We start from the raw sequence: 17,158 nt of genomic DNA on the forward strand, positions 1-17,158 counted from the left end.
AAATTTTGTGTTTTGCTGTATTACTTTTCCAATAGATTTATGGGTAGTTAAAGTCCCCTATTACTATGAGGTCTTTTGTTTTGGATATTTCTGTTATTTGTTCTAGAAATACTTCTTACAGCTCCTCCTCTTTATTTGGTGGTCTATAGTAGACCCTCATGATATTGCCCCTGTTTTTCCCCTTTTATTTTCACCCAGAGACTTTCAACTGGTCTGCCTCTCACCTCCTTCTGGATCTCAGACCAAGTATATTTTTAATGTATAATGCAATACCTCCTCTCTTTCCCCCCTGCTTTTCCTGCCTGAGCAAGCTATACCCCTTTATATCAATATTCCAGTCATTAGATTTGTCCTGCCAAATCTCAGTGATGACAATTAAGTATTAATTTGGCTTAGGTACTAATATTTCCACTTCTTCCTATTTATTCTCTCTACTCCTTGCATTTGCGTATAGACAGCTAAGATGATGAGCGGATTCCTTTACTGTTTCCCCTCGGAAACAGTTGCTCCTATGAATTTATTGTAATTTTTCATTTTACCTTCCACATCTAGATCTCCGTTAAGATCACCTTTTCTTATATCCACCTGTAGGCTTATGTTACCTGCCCCCTCTGAACCTAGTTTAAATCCTTGCTCACTACGTTACTGAGTTGATGTCCAAAGATGCTCTTCCCCTTCTTTGTCAGGTGGAACCCATCTCTTCCCAGCAGTCCTCCTTCCCAGAACAGCATTCCATGGTTGAGGAAGCCAAAGCTCTTCTGTCAACACCATCTCTGCAGCCACTTTTCATTCTGAGACAGTTTTTCAGTCAAAATTTAGTTAGATTTATTCTACAAGATGTGAAAAGATTGAAACAAAAATTATTTCAGGTTGAACAAAACATTTTCATTCAACCCAAAATGATTTTTTCTCCAGTTTTTATTTTGGCCACCAAACTAAAATCAGTTACTAGTTCAGCTGTAGTTATGAACTCCCCCAGCCTATAATCCTGCACCATTCCCAGCAGCACCCTACTGGGAAATGCTGAGTCTGGAATAGCTGTGAACTCCCCACACTGGTGCTCCTGTCCCATTCTGTACTGGGAGATGCTGGTGTTGAAAGATGTGAGCTTGTGCTTTTAATGCATCCCATAGGTGGTTTGTCTTGTGAGCAAGATTCTGGATTTACTTATGACTGTCTATTTGTGTGACCCTGCAGGACCATCTGATGTTCCCTCGGATGTTAATGAAACTGGTCAGTCTTCGGACTCTAAGCAGTGTCCACTCCGAACAAGTTTTTGCCCTTCGACTACAGGACAAGAAGCTCCCTCCTCTGCTCTCAGAAATCTGGGATGTGCATGAGTGACTATGTGCTCCCAGGGCAGCAACCTGCTGAAGTAACACCATCTCCCATCCCTTGCTAACATGAAGCCAGCCTCCCCGCTCCAAAGCACTGAACTGTGGGCTGGGCTGGGCAGTGCAGCGTGATGAGCCTGTGGTTTCTCTAATGTGATGAGACTGTGCATAAGGCACCTGGGAGAGATCAGATGTTTTTGTAATCTTTGATTTAGTGCCTCCCAGAAATGGGATCACATGTGAAACACCTGAAAATGGTAGAGATGAATATCCCACCCCAAATGTTTCTTCAATGTCTGTCTTTTTTCTAAGTACATGTTCTGGGGTTTTGCCCCGCCTATGCTTTCCCTTCTCATTGATTCTGAAAGTGAATTTGCAGGAACATGTTAAACGTTCACTGAGAGCATCCTCGCCCAAAAGACTTCTCCAGGGTTCTTAGGCAGGGTCCCCTGTGTATGTGGAATTGAGGAACTCAGGGAAGTTTATGTGGATGTGCTGGGGGTTTCCCTGTATTCCCTGTATTCCAAGTCTCTATGATGTGCTGCCCTTCACAAAGATTCCCAGAGAAGAGGCTGTTGGTGGCATTCCCTCTTTTTGAAGCTTCATTTCTAGAGCTGTCTTTTCATTCTGGCGCTCCTTTGGCAAGTAGATCCCTGGAATGTGCAGTGCCATTTACTAAAACTTATTCTGTGGGCATCTTCTATGTACCATAGAGATACCGTGGATCATCTAGCTGTCTTTTTTTAATAAGTTGCCTATAACTATAGTATCTTTTGGTTTGCTAGCATGTGAAAGCAATGACTTTAAAAAACATGGAATAGATTTTGTGTAGGAGAAGAGAAAGGAATGGAAGCATCGGTGTCTGGGCAGTAGAGGTGGTGGAAGTATATCAAGAACCACCAAAATTTTAGTAGATTTAGTTGGTTCCAGTGAGAGTCAGGATTATCAGATGGGGACAGAGAATGCACTGTATTTATAGCGTATTAGCAGGTATTGCCTAACCTATAGGCTGCACAACTCTCTCAGAACCCTGTCTACAGGAATATTGAGCATAACCAGCTCTGCCCAAGTGTTCTCCCTTATGCGAAAGGTCTTTCCAAGTGTATGGTCATTTGTTAGTGATTAGTGGGATGTGGACGTATCTCTGTATGATGAGTACGCTCCTGCCCTTGTATATGTAACAGGGTTAAAAAAAGAACTAGATAAATTCATGGAGGATAGATCCATTAGCCGGGTGGGCAGTGATGAGGTCCCTAGCCTCTGTTTGCCAGAAGCTGGGAATGGGTGACAAGGAATAGATCACTTGATGATTACATTTCTGTTCATTCCCTCTGGGGCACCTGTCGGAAGACAGGATACTGGGCTAGATGGGCCTTTAGTCTGACCCAGTAAGGCTGTTCTTATGTACTTCTTAAACTCTCTCCTCTTCACCTTGTGCATGGTAAGTGACCCCTTGGTCCATAAGTATTTTAGTATTTAGAGCAATAATTTGACAAAACAGAAAAGTGTCATTGCAAAATGTGTTTCTCATTCTGCAAAAAACAACAAACAGTATTTGACCCAGAGATGTAACCCCAAGTCCCCTGGTTTCATGTATTTTGTCTCTAACAGGGATCTATGTTTGCTTGCCCAGTGAGCATCCCAAGAGGCTGGGTTCACAAGGCTCGTAGTTTTGGGCTGTGTATGTGAGCACCAGGCCTGTGGCAAGGGCTTTTTGTCCATTTTGCACTCAAGGTTGGTCCCCTGCCTCTAGCCTTCATTCTGCACCTTTGTAAAGCACTTGTAACAATCTGTAAAATAATCTGTTATTTTTTATAACTCGTTGCAATTGCAAAATTTCTTGTTTAAATCTGTATTTTTAACTAATCTGTTTGAGAAATGTTAATGTTTATACAAAAGAATAAAGCCTAATACAGGATTTTTGACTAGCTATGACGCACCATCTTTTAGGGTTGGCATAGTCTTAATCTTTTGAACCCCAAGATGATTATTAAACAGGAGAAAATCTAGCAGGGAGGAGGAGGAAGTGGTTGAGAATGAATGACAGTGTGGCTCCAATTTAACTTCTTTCACCCTCTCCACATGCAGGATGAATCTCCTATGAGAGTCCTCAGATTGTTATACATCTTTCTGTGACCCATTCACCGCTGTGAAACGAACCAGAGATGGCTCAGTGGGGCCAATGCAGCACACGGAGACTACAGGGCCCAGCATGCATATTCCATCTTGATTGGTACTGCCAGGGTCCGGGGAGAGCATTGCATGCTGGGATCTGTAGTCTAGTAACCCGCATCTTCTGCACGGAGAGGTGGGGCTGCAGCCTGTCTAGGCTATGCTCATCAAGCCCCTTGCCTTCATTAGAACACGTAGCAAGCACTGGCTGGCTCCCTCTCCTGCCTTGGGAGGCTCCCGGGATCGCAGCGGGTGACTGACTTCCCCAGCTCCCTCCCGTGCCCCAGTGAGGCCGGTGCGTCCCGTCGCGCAGCCTTCAGCACCCCTCCGCCGAGCGGTGCCTAGGTGCGCTCCCCCTCCGCCGCGCAAGTGGTTGGCTCCGCCCCCACCTCTCGGTGGTTCGCTCCGCTCCGAGGTCTGGATGCGGAACTGGCCGGTCGGCTCAGAGCAGCCGGGGACGGCGGCGGAGGCGGCCTGCGGTGGCAGGTAGAGGCAGGCCCCGCTGCGGGGGCAGAGCTGACGGCTTGGGGGCTGCGTCACGTGCGGTAGGGGCTGGAGGAGCTGGGGGTGCGTGTTAGGGGCAGTGCGGGCCTGGTGTGGGCGGCCGGTGTGTGTACCCTGGGGGCTGTGCGGGGTGACTGGGATGGGTGCGTAGGGAAAGGGGGTGGGCACGCTGGGAGCAGGGGGCTGTGCGGGGTGACTGGGACGGGGGTATAGGAGAAGGTGGGGTACGCTGGGAGCAGGGAGCTGTGCAGGGTGACTGGGACGGGGGCATAGGGGAAGGGGGTGGGCACGCTGGGATCAGGGGGCAGTGCGGGGTGACTGGGACGGGGGCGTAGGGGAAGGGGGTGGGGGCGCTGGGAGCAGGGGGCTGTGCGGGGTGACTGGGATGGGTGCGTAGGGGAAGGGGGTGGGGGCGCTGGGAGCAGGGGGCAGTGCCGGGTGATTGGGATGGGGGCGTAGGGGAAGGAGGTGGGGGCGCTGGGAGCAGGGGGCTGTGCGGGGTGACTGGGACGGGGGCGTAGGGTAAGGGGGTGGGGGCGCTGGGAGCAGGGGGCAGTGCGGGGTGATTGGGATAGGGGCGTAGGGGAAGGGGGTGGGGGCGCTGGGAGCAGGGGGCTGTGCGGGGTGACTGGGACGGGGGCGTAGGGGAAGGGGGTGGGGGCGCTGGGAGCAGGGGGCAGTGCGGGGTGATTGGGATGGGGGCGTAGGGGAAGGGGGTGGGGGCGCTGGTAGCAGGGGGCTGTGTGGGCTGACTGGGACGGGGGCGTAGGGGAAGGGGGTGGGGGCGCTGGGAGCAGGGGGCTGTGCGGGGTGACTGGGACGGGGGCATAGGGAAAGGGGGTGGGGGCGCTGGGAGCAGGGGGCAGTGCGGGGTGACTGGGATGGGTGCGTAGGGGAAGGGGGTGGGGGCACTGGGAGCAGGGGTCTGTGCGGGGTGACTGGGATGGGGGCGTAGGGGAAGGGGGTGGGGGCGCTGGGAGCAGGGGGCTGTGTGGGGTGATTGGGATGGGGGCGTAGGGGAAGGGGGTGGGGGCGCTGGGAGCAGGGGGCTGTGCGGGGTGACTGGGACGGGGGCATAGGGGAAGGGGGTGGGGGCGCTGGGAGCAGGGGGCAGTGCGGGGTGACTGGGATGGGTGCGTAGGGGAAGGGGGTGGGGGCGCTGGGAGCAGGGGTCTGTGCGGGGTGACTGGGATGGGGGCGTAGGGGAAGGGGGTGGGGGCGCTGGGAGCAGGGGGCAGTGCGAGGTGACTGGGATGGGTGCGTAGGGGAAGGGGGTGGGGGCGCTGGGAGCAGGGGGCTGTGCGGGGTGACTGGGATGGGGCGTAGGGGAAGGGGGTGGGGGCGCTGGGAGCAGGGGGCTGTGCGGGGTGACTGGGACGGGGGCGTAGGGGAAGGGGGTGGGGGCTCTGGGAGCAGGGGGCAGTGTGAGGTGACTGGGATGGGTGCGTAGGGGAAGGGGGTGGGCACGTTGGGAGCAGGGGGCAGTGCGGGGTGACTGGGACGGGGGCGTAGGGGAAGAGGGTGGGGGCGCTGGGAGCAGGGGGCTGTGCGGGGTGACTGGGATGGGTGCGTAGGGAAAGGGGGTGGGGGCGCTGGGAGCAGGGAGCTGTGCAGGGTGACTGGGATGGGGGCGTAGGGGAAGGGAGTGGGTATGCTGGGATCAGGGGGCAGTGCGGGGTGACTGGGATGGGTGCGTAGCGGAAGGGGGTGGGGGCGCTGGAGCAGGGGGCTGTGCGGGGTGACTGGGATGGGGGCGTAGGGAAAGGGGGGGCACGCTGGGAGCAGGGGGCTGTGTGGGGTGACTGGGACGGGGGCATAGGGGAAGGGGGTGGGCACGCTGGGATCAGGGGGCAGTGCGGGGTGACTGGGACGGGGGCGTAGGGGAAGGGGGTGGGGGCGCTGGGATCAGGGGGCAGTGCGGGCTGACTGGTTTGGGTGCGTAGGGGAAGGGGGCGCTGGGAGCAGGGGGCAGTGCGGGCTGACTGGTTTGGGTGCGTAGGGGAAGGGGGCGCTGGGAGCAGGGGGCAGTGCGGGCTGACTGGGATGGGTGCGTAGGGGAAGGGGGTGCTGGGAGCAGGGGGCTGTGCGGGGTGACTGGGATGGGGGCGTAGGGGAAGGGGATGGGGGCGCTGGGAGCAGGGGGCTGTGTGGGCTGACTGGGATGGTTGTGTAGGGGAAGGGGGGTACGCTGGGAGCAGGGAGCTGTGTGGCGTGATTGGGATGGGTGCGTAGGGGAAGGGGGTGGGTATGCTCGCAGCAGGGGTCAATGTGGGGTGATTGGGATGGGTGTGTAGGGGCAGGGAGTTGTGTGACTTGAGAGATGTTTGGGGCTGGGAATCACTTGTCCTGTCTTTCTGAACAGCTGGCTGCTGCAGTGTTATTTCCCCTCCTCTCCTTCCCCTGCTGCATCCTCCTTCCCATGAGTTGTCTGGGACTGAGCAGTGCAGCTGGGCTACGGCTCCCTTCCTTCCCCAGCCTTGCGCTGTGGTGATGCTCTCATGATGGAGAGTCCTTTTCAAGGTCACTGCGGGAGGGGGTAGGATGTCACTTAATCTCCTCCCAGCTTTTGTGGACAGAGATTTCTATCAGTGTCTGCCCCTATCTTCTCTGGGTCCCAGGTTCATTATGTCAGAGGCCTAAAAAAGCGCCCTGCAGCTCACACTCTGAGGTGGTAGAGTTATTTGGGCCCTGCTGTGCCGACTGGCCGCTTTGGCATGAAGGCTGCAGGCCTCTGTGCTTGGGTCTGGCAGGATCCTGCCTGTACTGCCTGTGGTTTTCAATTCCTGATCTTGTGGTTGTCCAGCACATGTAGACCCTTTGGGTACATTCTGAGGTGTTAGTTGCTCTTCTAGATGAGACTGAACCTCTGCAGTGTTTCAGGCTTCTTCCTGCTCAGGGTTAGTAAAATCTTCAAATGGTGGTGGTAAAAGGGCTTTCTTTAAAGGAGGCTTCCTGACTTCCCATCGGGAGCTGACGTTTGATACAAGTTCACTGTACTGTACAAAGTGTGCTCTCTCCCCTTGAGGATACAGAATTATGTGGCTTTAGTCACTGCCTTTTAGAAGCTGTTGCTAAGTTATCTCTTTGCTGAGGAAGGGTGATTTTCATAGATCTTGGGGGTGATTAGTGGGGGGAATTACAAAGATACAAAATGAGTTTGTGGTGGGGGTGTTTATTCTTCACACAAAGGCTCATTAAAGCAGGGATAGAAAAAGAAGGTAGTAGTGGGAAGGGGGGGAGGGCTCTGAGAGGAAACTGATGCTCTTTCTTCTTCTCCTTCCACCCAGGAAGGAAATGGTTAGGAAGTTCGCAGACTAGGAAGCTAGGAGAAACAGGGCAACTGACCGTTTTTCTTGCAGAGACTAGATTTCTTACAAAGTACTCCATAAGTTAAGGATGTCATTCTTTGCTGTTTTGCTCTTTTTTTGAACCAGGTTGAAAAAAGCTTGGGTCCTAATTTTCTTCGTTGGGGTAGAGTGAAAGAATGGTATAATTAGAGGTGCCAGTTGGAGGAAGCAGTCCTCTGTTCCTCACCCCCCACCCCTTTCTAGTATTTCTAGTTATGGCCTGAGCCTCACTCATACAGAGCTATTTTAGGTGTATACTGAGCAACATTTTAAAATTATTTAAAAACACAGCCATATAACCTTAACTTGGCCCCCATAGAGATGGCAATAGGAATTGGGAATATAACAGTTCCCTACCTGGCCCTCCTCGATCCTCAACAAATCTGCCACTTTTTCTGTGTTCAACACAACTCCAAATCAGCACTCCTGTTCATACGCTCCACCAGAGCCTCACTGTGCTCTGTATAATACCACTGATCTGGGGAGAACTTGGCACTGGTTGAGAGAGGCTGAGGGAGGCATGAGAGAGTGTGATCATCTTCTTTCTTATGGCTTAGGTAGCAACGATTACAAATTTATATTTAGATTTGATAGCCAGCATGTTGCCGCAACAGTGAGTTGGTGAATGATCTTCAGGCCCCTAGTGAAAGAATGAAGGGGACATTCAGATATGATGTGCTCCATCGTGTTTGTGCTTGGTGACCACAGTCGCGTACAGGTGTTTGCCTCATTTTCCATTGAAACAGGGTTTATTCACGTATCCCATGAGATGTCCTGATGCTATATGAAATGCGCCAGTCTTTCCGACATAAATCAAAATCCAGTGTTTCCTTGTCAGGATCAATGATGATCTGTTTGTTTTGAGTGGATTTCATGGGTCTGTGGGACCACAGGATAATCATAAACAAAATATTGAGTAGCAGGTTGGCATCTACAGGAAAATCTTAGGCATGGGTGTTGGTCAAGGGATTTAGCATCTTCCTGAATGATTTAGTGGCAGGAATAAAGGAATGTTCATGAAGCATTCAGGTGGTATTAAATTAGGAAGAGGTAAGAATGACTATGAGGATCTAGAGAGAATAAAACCGTGGGCAGATTTAACTTGCATGAGTGTAGCTAATACATTGGGGAAAATGATCTAAAGTAGCAGTTCAGTAGAAAAATGAACATTTGGGAAGCAATAACACAGAGAACCACAGAGTGAAAATGGACAGAAAATTGGATACGAGTTTGGTGTTTTTGCTTTCACGTCATATTGCATTGTGCTTTATGAGCTACGTAGGCGGAAGCATCATGCCATGGAGCTGGGAGGTGATATTCTTTCTCCTTGTCCTTTTGACTAAGATCAAGTATAGTGAGTTGAATATTTGGTATGTTCTCTGTTAGGGTACAATTGCAGATAGGCACTGTGTAGGTTAGTAGGTCTTTTTAGTTTCTACTTTCGTCCTTTATCTCTGGTGTGACTGCTCCTACGATATTGCATTCAATTCTGGGTAATTCCATCCCAGAATAGAGATATGAGGGTCTGGAAAAAATGTAAACTTTTTGGGAGAAAGTATATTTTTTCCCCCCATGGCCTGGCTTGGAAAAACTGGAAATTTTGGGAAAATTTGAAAAGAAAGATTTACATGAAATATGTTCTCAAAATGAACAGTGAAAGAATTTTTAGAGTAATGTTTAAAATAATATTGGTATTGATGCCCTTCAGTCCTTCAAAATTCTTTCTAATAACAAATATTTTAAAATGTTTCTCAAGAAACATGAGTTTCTTCTGCATCTGCATGATAATGTCAGGTTAGGTCTATTTACATACTATTTCTGAGCCAAAAAGATATAACCTTCCTTTTTGTTTACAACAATATTGTTGCATCCTATTTTCAACATTTTTTTTTCATATTTGCCAAAAGACAAATAAATACACCTAAGTACTTTCGTGTGCAGCTGCAGTTCCGTCCTCAATGCTAGGTATAAGTCATTATTATTCAAATCAAACGTAAAGAATTTATACGTATTCATTTAATAAATATACCAAACTGTACTTTTTATGTGCTAACTAAATTATACATAATACATTTCTCATTCTTAAGTAAATAAAGTTTCATTTTGATAAGCAGATAACTATTGCAGATATTTTGATTTTTTTCCCCAAAATTCAATTTTTTCCTCAAAAAAATTCAGAAGCTTTATTTTTGCATGCCTTCAAAATTTCTGAAAATTTTACACCCCATCCCAGAAAGAAACCAACAGATTAGAAGGAGAACATAGTAGTCTAACCATTGATCAGGAGTTTGAAGGAATTGATTTATCAACAAGAATAAAAGAGCTAAATAAGTGCAGCTTGGCTAAGTATTTAAGTTTGGGATGTGAAACTGTCCCCAAGTATTTCAAGGGTGTAAATACTCAGCAAGGCAAAGAATTGTTAATGACCCAGTAGAATATCACTAGGAGTAATGGGATGAATCTGAGTAAAACAAGCTGAATCTTGAGAAACCATTTCCTAATGGGGCCATCTACAAAGTTGTGGAATGATCACAGTATCTTAGCTACTTGTCTTCATAGATTTTTAAGGCCAGAAGGGACCATTATGATTATCTAGTCAGACCTACTGCATAACACAGGCCATAGAATTCAGCCAGTAATTCTTGCATCTAGTGCCGAACATCTGGCTGAGCTAGAGTAAATAAAGATGTCTTTCCAAAAGACACAAAGATTTTCAGTGACAGAGAATCCACAGCATTCCTATGAGAGCTGTGGGAGAATTTTTTATGACCATCGCTTAAAAATGTACTCTTTATTTCTAGTCTGAATTTGTCTCTTACAACTGTAGGGACTAATTTAAAGAAACTCTAAAGAATCAGCCCACTGGAGTTCAACCCAAATGGCTCTTGTTGCTATAAACCTGAGGGGACACTGCCATCCAGGCTGGGAATCTTTGTGCCCAGCAGCCACTGAATTGTGGGGTGTCCTCCTCACTGACTGCTGACTGCTGCTTTTCCTTTACTGACCAGCTGGCAGAACTGGTGCTGCTTTGGAAGTGAGAGGTATAGTTTGCATGTGCCTAAGTTATCCATCCTGGGCAATTCTACTCTTGCTGCACCCTCAGAAATTGCAGTCCAATGAGACTCTGCTACAAATCCAGGTCACTATATAAAATAATGCATCAATTCAGTAGCTGGGGGCAATGTGGCCTGTGAATCTTTTGTTTTTTCCACAGCTTATTGAGCATCTTATAGCTGTAGCAGACCCAAAAGCAGGGGCTGGTCCTCACGTTGACTACAGTGTACCTTGTAATATCTAATATGAGCGCTCTCTCTCATTTATTTGTAGGGTAGACTATGGTACTTAAACAAGAATGAATTAATCCTTGTGACACTCCTGAGCAGCAGGAAGGTATTGTTATCCATTTACATATTGGGAATTGAGGCAAAAAGAGAGTGACGTACCCATGGTGTCTTGATGAGTCTGTGGCAAAGCCTTGAATTGAACCCAGTTTTCCGGTATCCCAGTCTATTGCTTTAACCACAAGAGCAGATTTTCTCTTGCCCTTGTCCCTGCCCCTTCCCCCTAGCAAGACTGCAAATGTAGTGTTAACAGTTGGCTCATTGTTTAGCAGGAAGGAAATGGTTCTTCTCTCACCCCAATCACCCCTTTGTGGGCACTTGCTGGTGTCAGGTTTTTGCCCTTTTGGGGTACATTATGCTGGCCTTTGATGCCCTTTCTGCCCCACAGCAGTGGGAAGTTTAGATCAGTGTTTCTCAACCTTTTTGACATCAGGAACCGGCTAGCTGTCTTCCTAAACTGTGTCAGGGAGATCTCAGGGACCAGCTCCGAGTCCACAGACTGGTCGTTAAGAAACACCGGTCTAGATCATTGTTAGGTTCTGCTACTTTTTCATTTTTAAGTGAATTTCCTGCTGCTGACAAGTGTGGAATTGACAGCAGCAGACATTGAATAGTCTGCATATCAACAGAACAGGTGAAACCCGAGCAGCTGGAGTGCATGCTTCTCTGCCCCGTTTCTTCCCAATGGGAATCCGTCCTGCTCCAAAGAGGCCCTTGTGGGGTCAGATTGGAAGTTCTGTCCCTATGGCCTGTTCCTCTGTGAGTATCTCTTCAGATACTGTGAACAAGGGGGCTCAATTAGTATCTCTTGCTATGATTTTGGTAATAATGACACCTGTTCTATAGAATCTGGACTAATACCCACCAAAGACATTTCACACAAGAGTCACTGAACCACCATTAGATGGTAACTACTTTCTGTCACTCACAGTTAAGCCAGACTAGAATTGATTATTTTGCGCTCAAAAACTCAGTTTCCCTTTTCCCTGAACCATCTCATCTCATCACTTGTGTCCTTTACAAATATAGGATTTTCTGTTCTCCCTTCACTCTGTAGTCACCATCCTGGGTCTAGAAGAGTCCTTGAGAGCCCAACATGCTGCTCCTTGCTTGGGCCTAGGTATTGCTTGGAAAGCATTTCCTTTACCCATACCTCCCTGACAGTGAACATGCTTTTCCATTGGTTTCCCAGCACCTCTGAGTCTTCCATATAGCAAACTACTAATCCAGAAGGTACTGGGTCCACCCACTCCATCATTTTCAGCCCTGGTCAGCTGTCACTGAGAAACCAGGATTAGAAATCAAATGGAGAACTAACTACAGGGCTAGTCAGGATTGAGAGGCTGTGGGGGGTGAGGGGGAGAGAAGGGTGTGTGTGTGAGAGAGAGAGAGAGAACAGTTTGGGGCAGTCATGGAGTGAAGTCTGTAAGTGAGTGACTGGTTTAAAGCTGGGGGAAAGTGGAAGAGGGGTGGGGATGCTGAGTGAAGGCCACAGGGGTCAGGTAAATATAAAAATCTATTTTAAATGTGATTTTATGTGCTCCTTAATTTCATTCTCTTGGGAGATGGACAGAGAGCACTGAGACCACTTGTTAGCTTGCATTCCTTTCCCCCTTCTCTCTGCTGCTGACTGTAGGGTGTTGGGGGCTCCTTGGAGTCCCCATCAGACCATGATTTGAGTTGTTTGCAATGTCCTTGCCCCATTTGAGCACAGAAGGGGTTGTCTGAAGAAAACAAACAGGTTCTTTCCTCCCTCCCCTCTCCTGTGGAGGAAGGGAGAAATCAGAGTGGGGGCGGGGGGGAGACCAAGGTGGTCTGTCTCTTAAACCAAACCCAAAGGGTGATCAAAAAGAGGGTCTATCAGCAGGTATAGTATATTTAATCGGGATTAGGGTCTGCCTCCAGCCCCTTCCTTAGGGTCACTTCACTGTACCTGGTCCATGCAGTCTCCGAGACGGTGAGGTCTAGACAAAATTTTGTAAACATCAGAGAAGTCAAGTTCTGGAATAGCCTTCCAATGGGAGCAGTGGGGGCAAAAAGCCTAACTGGCTTAAAGACTGAACTTGATAAGTTTATGGAAGGGATGGTATGGTGGAACTGCTTACAATGGCATATAGCTGATCTTTGACTGCTAGCAGCAAATATCTCCAAGTGGCTTTTGATAGGACACTAGATGGGGAGGGCTCTGAGTTACTACAGAAAATTCTTTCCCAGGTGTCTGGCTGGTGGGTCTTGCCCACATGCTCAGGATCTAAATGATGGCCATATTTGGAGTTGGGAAGGAATTTCCCCCCGGTCAGATTGGCAGAGACCCTGGGGGTTTTTCACCTTCCTCTGCAGCATGGGTCCGGGTCACTTGCAGGCTTAAACTAGTGTAAATGGTGAATTCTCTGTAACTTGAAGCTTTTTTAAATCATGATTTGAGGACTTCAGTAACTCAGCCTGAGGCTATGGTTCTTTTACAGGAGTGGGTGGGTGAGGCTCTGTGGCCTTCAATGTACAGGAGGTCAAACTAAATGATCATGATGCTCCCTTCTGGCCTTAAAGTCTATGACTGTCTTCCTTTTTGATGATCTGCAAAACTGAACTGAACAGTTTGGTTTGGGAACCAGCACCATGGGGCTCCTCCATTCACTTTTGGACTCCACAATTCCCTCCCTCCTGCCATCTCCAGCATAGCTCATTCTTTTCGGACGGTGTCCCTCATTCTCGATAGCAAGGGTCTAGGGTTCTCCTTGATTAGCCCAGGGTGATCTCTAGGTGATGGTGAATTAACTGCATTCTCCCTGGATGTGGGGAGAGTGCATTGTGAAGTCCTTGATCAATTTCAGGAATTGCTACCTCTGTGCAGGGGTGAGGCACTCAACCCAAGCACTGTAGTCTGTTCTTGGCCAGTGGGTCTCTCGCGTCTTCCAAGGTTTAAGAAGATTCACGTGATACATTTTAGTTTCCTTTCTTCTACCTGGTTTTATCTCAGAGTCCACCAGCCCTTCCTGAGTAACAACTTCAAATGGACCCTGCCATCAGCACATTAATCTTGACTTGGCAGCAAAATGACCCGGACACCTGTGTAGAAAGTCCATAGTTGAGCTGCTCTATAATTTTGTTCTTGTGCATGTTGGGTCTTCCTTAAGTTCTCTCTGGCAAATACCTTTGTCCCGAATCATTCCCTTAATTGTAAAATGTGTTGGGTTGTGCTTAAGGCCTATGTCCTGTTCCTCCCAGCCCTCCCATGGCAAATCCAAGATTCCCTGCTGTTGACAACCATAAAGTAACTCAAAGGCAGAGAACCCTGTAGATAGGGTTGCTAATTTTGGCTGGATGTATTCCTGGAGGTTTCATCACATGACATAAATCTTTAGTTCTTGGAGACTCCAGGCCAATCCTGGAGGGTTGGCAACCCTACCTGAAGAGGCCTGCAGGACTTCCTTTATGACAAACAGAAGCTGTGAGAATAGTTGGTCCCAGTGGTTGGGGTCGTTACTAATAAAGTGTCTCAACATTCACTTCATAGTCTTGTTAAATCGTTTGCTGGGCCATCTGTTTGCGTGCAGTACACCGAGGTTTTACAGGGGCTTGGCCTTTAGAATGGAGCATAATTCACACCTCAGCCAGGAGATGAAGTTAGTCCCTTGATCCATTAATATTTTTTGGAAATCCCATGCATGAGAAGAGCTTCAAGAGTTCTGGTGGTACCACTGTATGTGTCACGGAGCAAAGGGGAACCTTCTCTCCGACACCACCTGCGTAGCCATTCGTTGACTTCCACGATTCGATGGTCTCTACCCAGGCCTTTTCCTTCCACGGGGAGGATGGACGAGAAGACCACTTGCGCCTCAAACTCCTTTATCCTTCTTCCCAGAGCCACATAGTCTGCAGTGATCCACTCAAGGTCATTCTTGGCAGTATCATTGGTGCCCACTTGGAGAAGCAGGAAGGGGTAACGATCTGAGGGCTTGATGAGTCTTGGCAGTCTCTCCGTCACATCGTGAATCCTAGCTTGGAGAGGGGCTCAGGGCTGTGGCAGGGGGTTGGGTGTGAGGGCAGGTCATCAAGGACCGACCCTTGGGGCACTTCACTTGATACCGGCTGCCAACTAGACATGGAGCCATTGATCACTACCCTTTGGGTGGTCCACTGCTACAGCAATTGCTTCTGGAACTGCTGTTGCTGAGTACCTTGCTGTTGCTGCATCTCCGCTAGCCACTTATACCTCTGCTCTGGTTCCATCTTGTTCAGAGCTGCTGAGCTCTGTTTCCCTTTATGGCTTTTTTTTTTTTTTTTTTTTTTTTAAATCCTTGTATCAGGCGTAATTATACCCACATTCTCTGATGCTTGTAGTCAGTTGGGAGCTTCCCTGAGACCCTACCAGACCATGATTTTGAGTTGTTCCTTTTCTCTCTCCTTCCCCGGGATGGGGGTTTTGGGAGAATCAGAGGTGAAAAAAAAAGAAAAGACAAAGGTGGTCTCTCTCTTAGGCAGTCATTTTGGTCACGCCTTTGGGTTAGGTTTATCAGCAGGTATAGTGTCTTTAATCAGGATTAGGGTTTGCTGCTCTCCTTTTGGCTCACCCTGCTTTATACCTGGTCTGTGAAGTCTCAGGGACAACAGCAACTATCTTCCTCTTTGCTGATTTGTCCGTGTCACCAGCAGTCTTCTTCCTGTTGGCCACCTCTTCCTGTGGCAGGCTTTTTCTTTTTGAATCCACCCCCCGATAGGCAGAGTGAGCCTTACAGGTGCTCCTAATTAGTGCTGGCTGAGCCCAGAAGAGCTTGTTAGCCTCCCACCTCCTAGAGTGATGATGTGCCCCCTCATACTTACCCCTCTTCCAACCTTTGTAGGTTGGGCTCACTGGGGCAGGGAATTTCTGCGCCCCATGTGCACCTTGTGGGGATCCTAGGGAATCTGTTACCTGCCCTGTTTTGGCCCCTCTCCATGAAAGAGCACTGAATTTCTAGCTTAAGGACCATTGTATCATGAGTGATGGGACTTGCTAAACAAGTGGTGTGACCAATCCAAAGGGCCTGGTACCTAAGTGAGGTGAGATGCTATCAATCAGTGACCATCTTTTTACTGTTTGAACAGATCTTCTCTGCTCTGCTTACTGCCCTCTTGTGATGTATCTTCTTGCAGGCCCAGTCACTGACTTGCAACTAGGGTGACCAGACAGCAAGTGTGAAAAATTGGGACGGGGGTGAGGGTAATAGGAGCCTATATAAGAAAAAGCCCCAAATATCAGGACTGTCCCTATAAAACTGGGACATCTGGTCACCCTAATTGCAACTACCCTATCTGGAGGGTAGCACTATGACATCAGAAAGAACTTGGTGGATACTCCAACAGCTAAATTATTGTTCGTTTGCATCCAGCAATTTTTAGTTTAAATGTCTTATGCTAATTGTCCTAACTTTGTATCAAAGCTTCTTTTTAATTTTTAATGACTGCATATATCTAGTGTTTGGCCCTGAGAAAATAGCTTCTCATTTCCTGTAGCATCAGAACTCCAGCCTGCTTGCTGCATAGACAAATTGGATATAAAAATCCCCAGCACACAACTCAGGCTGAGAATGTTTCCTCTTCAAAAACAAAAGTTACTAAGATGTTACAACTGAAAATTTAAACTCTTTGCTCAGATAAACCAGTTCAGGGCAACACAATTTCTTGGTGTTCACTGTCTTTCATACAGATTGTACCAACAGATTTTTAGCTGAGATTTGAAGACAGATGGTGAGTTGAGGAGGCAAAGATAAGTAATTAGTAAACTGCTTCAGATGTAAGGAACTACATAGAATGCTCTTGCACCTGTAACAGCACAGTTGTATGAGGAACAGAGAAGAGAGAGGCTGAAAAAACATAGAAGGAAGTAATAGAAGGAGAAGAGGTTGACTGGAGCAAACCCTTGGAGATTATTTAAAACAATATAAATTTTAAACTGGATCCTGTCATGATGGGGAAGCAGGTGGAGTTGTCTGAGGGTGTGGGTGATGGGATTTGTACCTGAGAAAATGGGCAGCAGCATTCTGCACGTGCTGGAGTATGGAGAGTTGAGGGGATGATTACAGAAAAGGGTGTTGGTCTAGACAAAGTGAGAGAGTACCTTTTTAAACCTTATTTTTAGTGTTTAAACTGAAACCAGAGTTAAGAGTTAATCCTGTGAATCCGTCTGTGAGTCGCATGCTGCAAAGAGTCGTTTGATTCTGTTCTCCCACATTAGTGTATCACCATTGCTTTCTTCCATGAAACAGTCTCTTTGTGGTAGGAGACAGCAGATTCAAATATTTATTTAGAGACCTCACTCTTCTCCTGTGATCTCTCCACTCGTTCCTAATCTACTTCTGAGGCCAATTCAAGACCTGGGTCTTCTCTTCAAAGCCATCAATGGGTGGAGACCCAGCTACATCAGCAACCACATCTCTGTCCATGAAGACAGCTGAGCTCCTCTGGGACAAATGCTTTTCTG

The 17,158-nt window shown here is 48.1% G+C and overlaps 2 protein-coding genes across 67 annotated transcripts in view; both read left to right on the forward strand.

The window, feature by feature from the left end:
• Positions 1 to 3,262, forward strand: part of NR1H3 (nuclear receptor subfamily 1 group H member 3) — a 60,416-nt gene extending 57,154 nt beyond the window's left edge. For all 17 annotated transcript variants that reach the window (XM_027832535.3, XM_037900210.2, XM_043550111.1 and 14 more), the window contains one exon: positions 1,198 to 3,262. In XM_027832535.3, coding sequence (XP_027688336.1) covers positions 1,198 to 1,344 — 147 coding nt within the window. In that variant the 3' untranslated portion in view covers positions 1,345 to 3,262. The remainder of the gene's footprint in view (positions 1 to 1,197) is intronic.
• Positions 3,263 to 3,628: 366 nt separating this feature from the next.
• The window catches only part of MADD (MAP kinase activating death domain), a 124,572-nt gene continuing 111,042 nt past the window's right edge, over positions 3,629 to 17,158 (forward strand). For 14 of the 50 annotated variants that reach the window (XM_043550055.1, XM_043550064.1, XM_043550060.1 and 11 more), the window contains exon 1: positions 3,874 to 3,992. In XM_043550055.1, the coding sequence (XP_043405990.1) occupies positions 3,928 to 3,992 (65 nt within the window). In that variant the 5' untranslated portion in view covers positions 3,874 to 3,927. Of the gene's footprint in view, positions 4,052 to 17,158 lie in introns of all 50 variants that reach the window. The other 36 variants (XM_043550095.1, XM_043550058.1, XM_043550068.1 and 33 more) reach the window with 11 other exon arrangements.

Source organism: Chelonia mydas, chromosome 6 (assembly GCF_015237465.2).
Source record: "Chelonia mydas isolate rCheMyd1 chromosome 6, rCheMyd1.pri.v2, whole genome shotgun sequence".
In the NCBI taxonomy this organism is placed as follows: Eukaryota; Metazoa; Chordata; order Testudines; family Cheloniidae; genus Chelonia; species Chelonia mydas.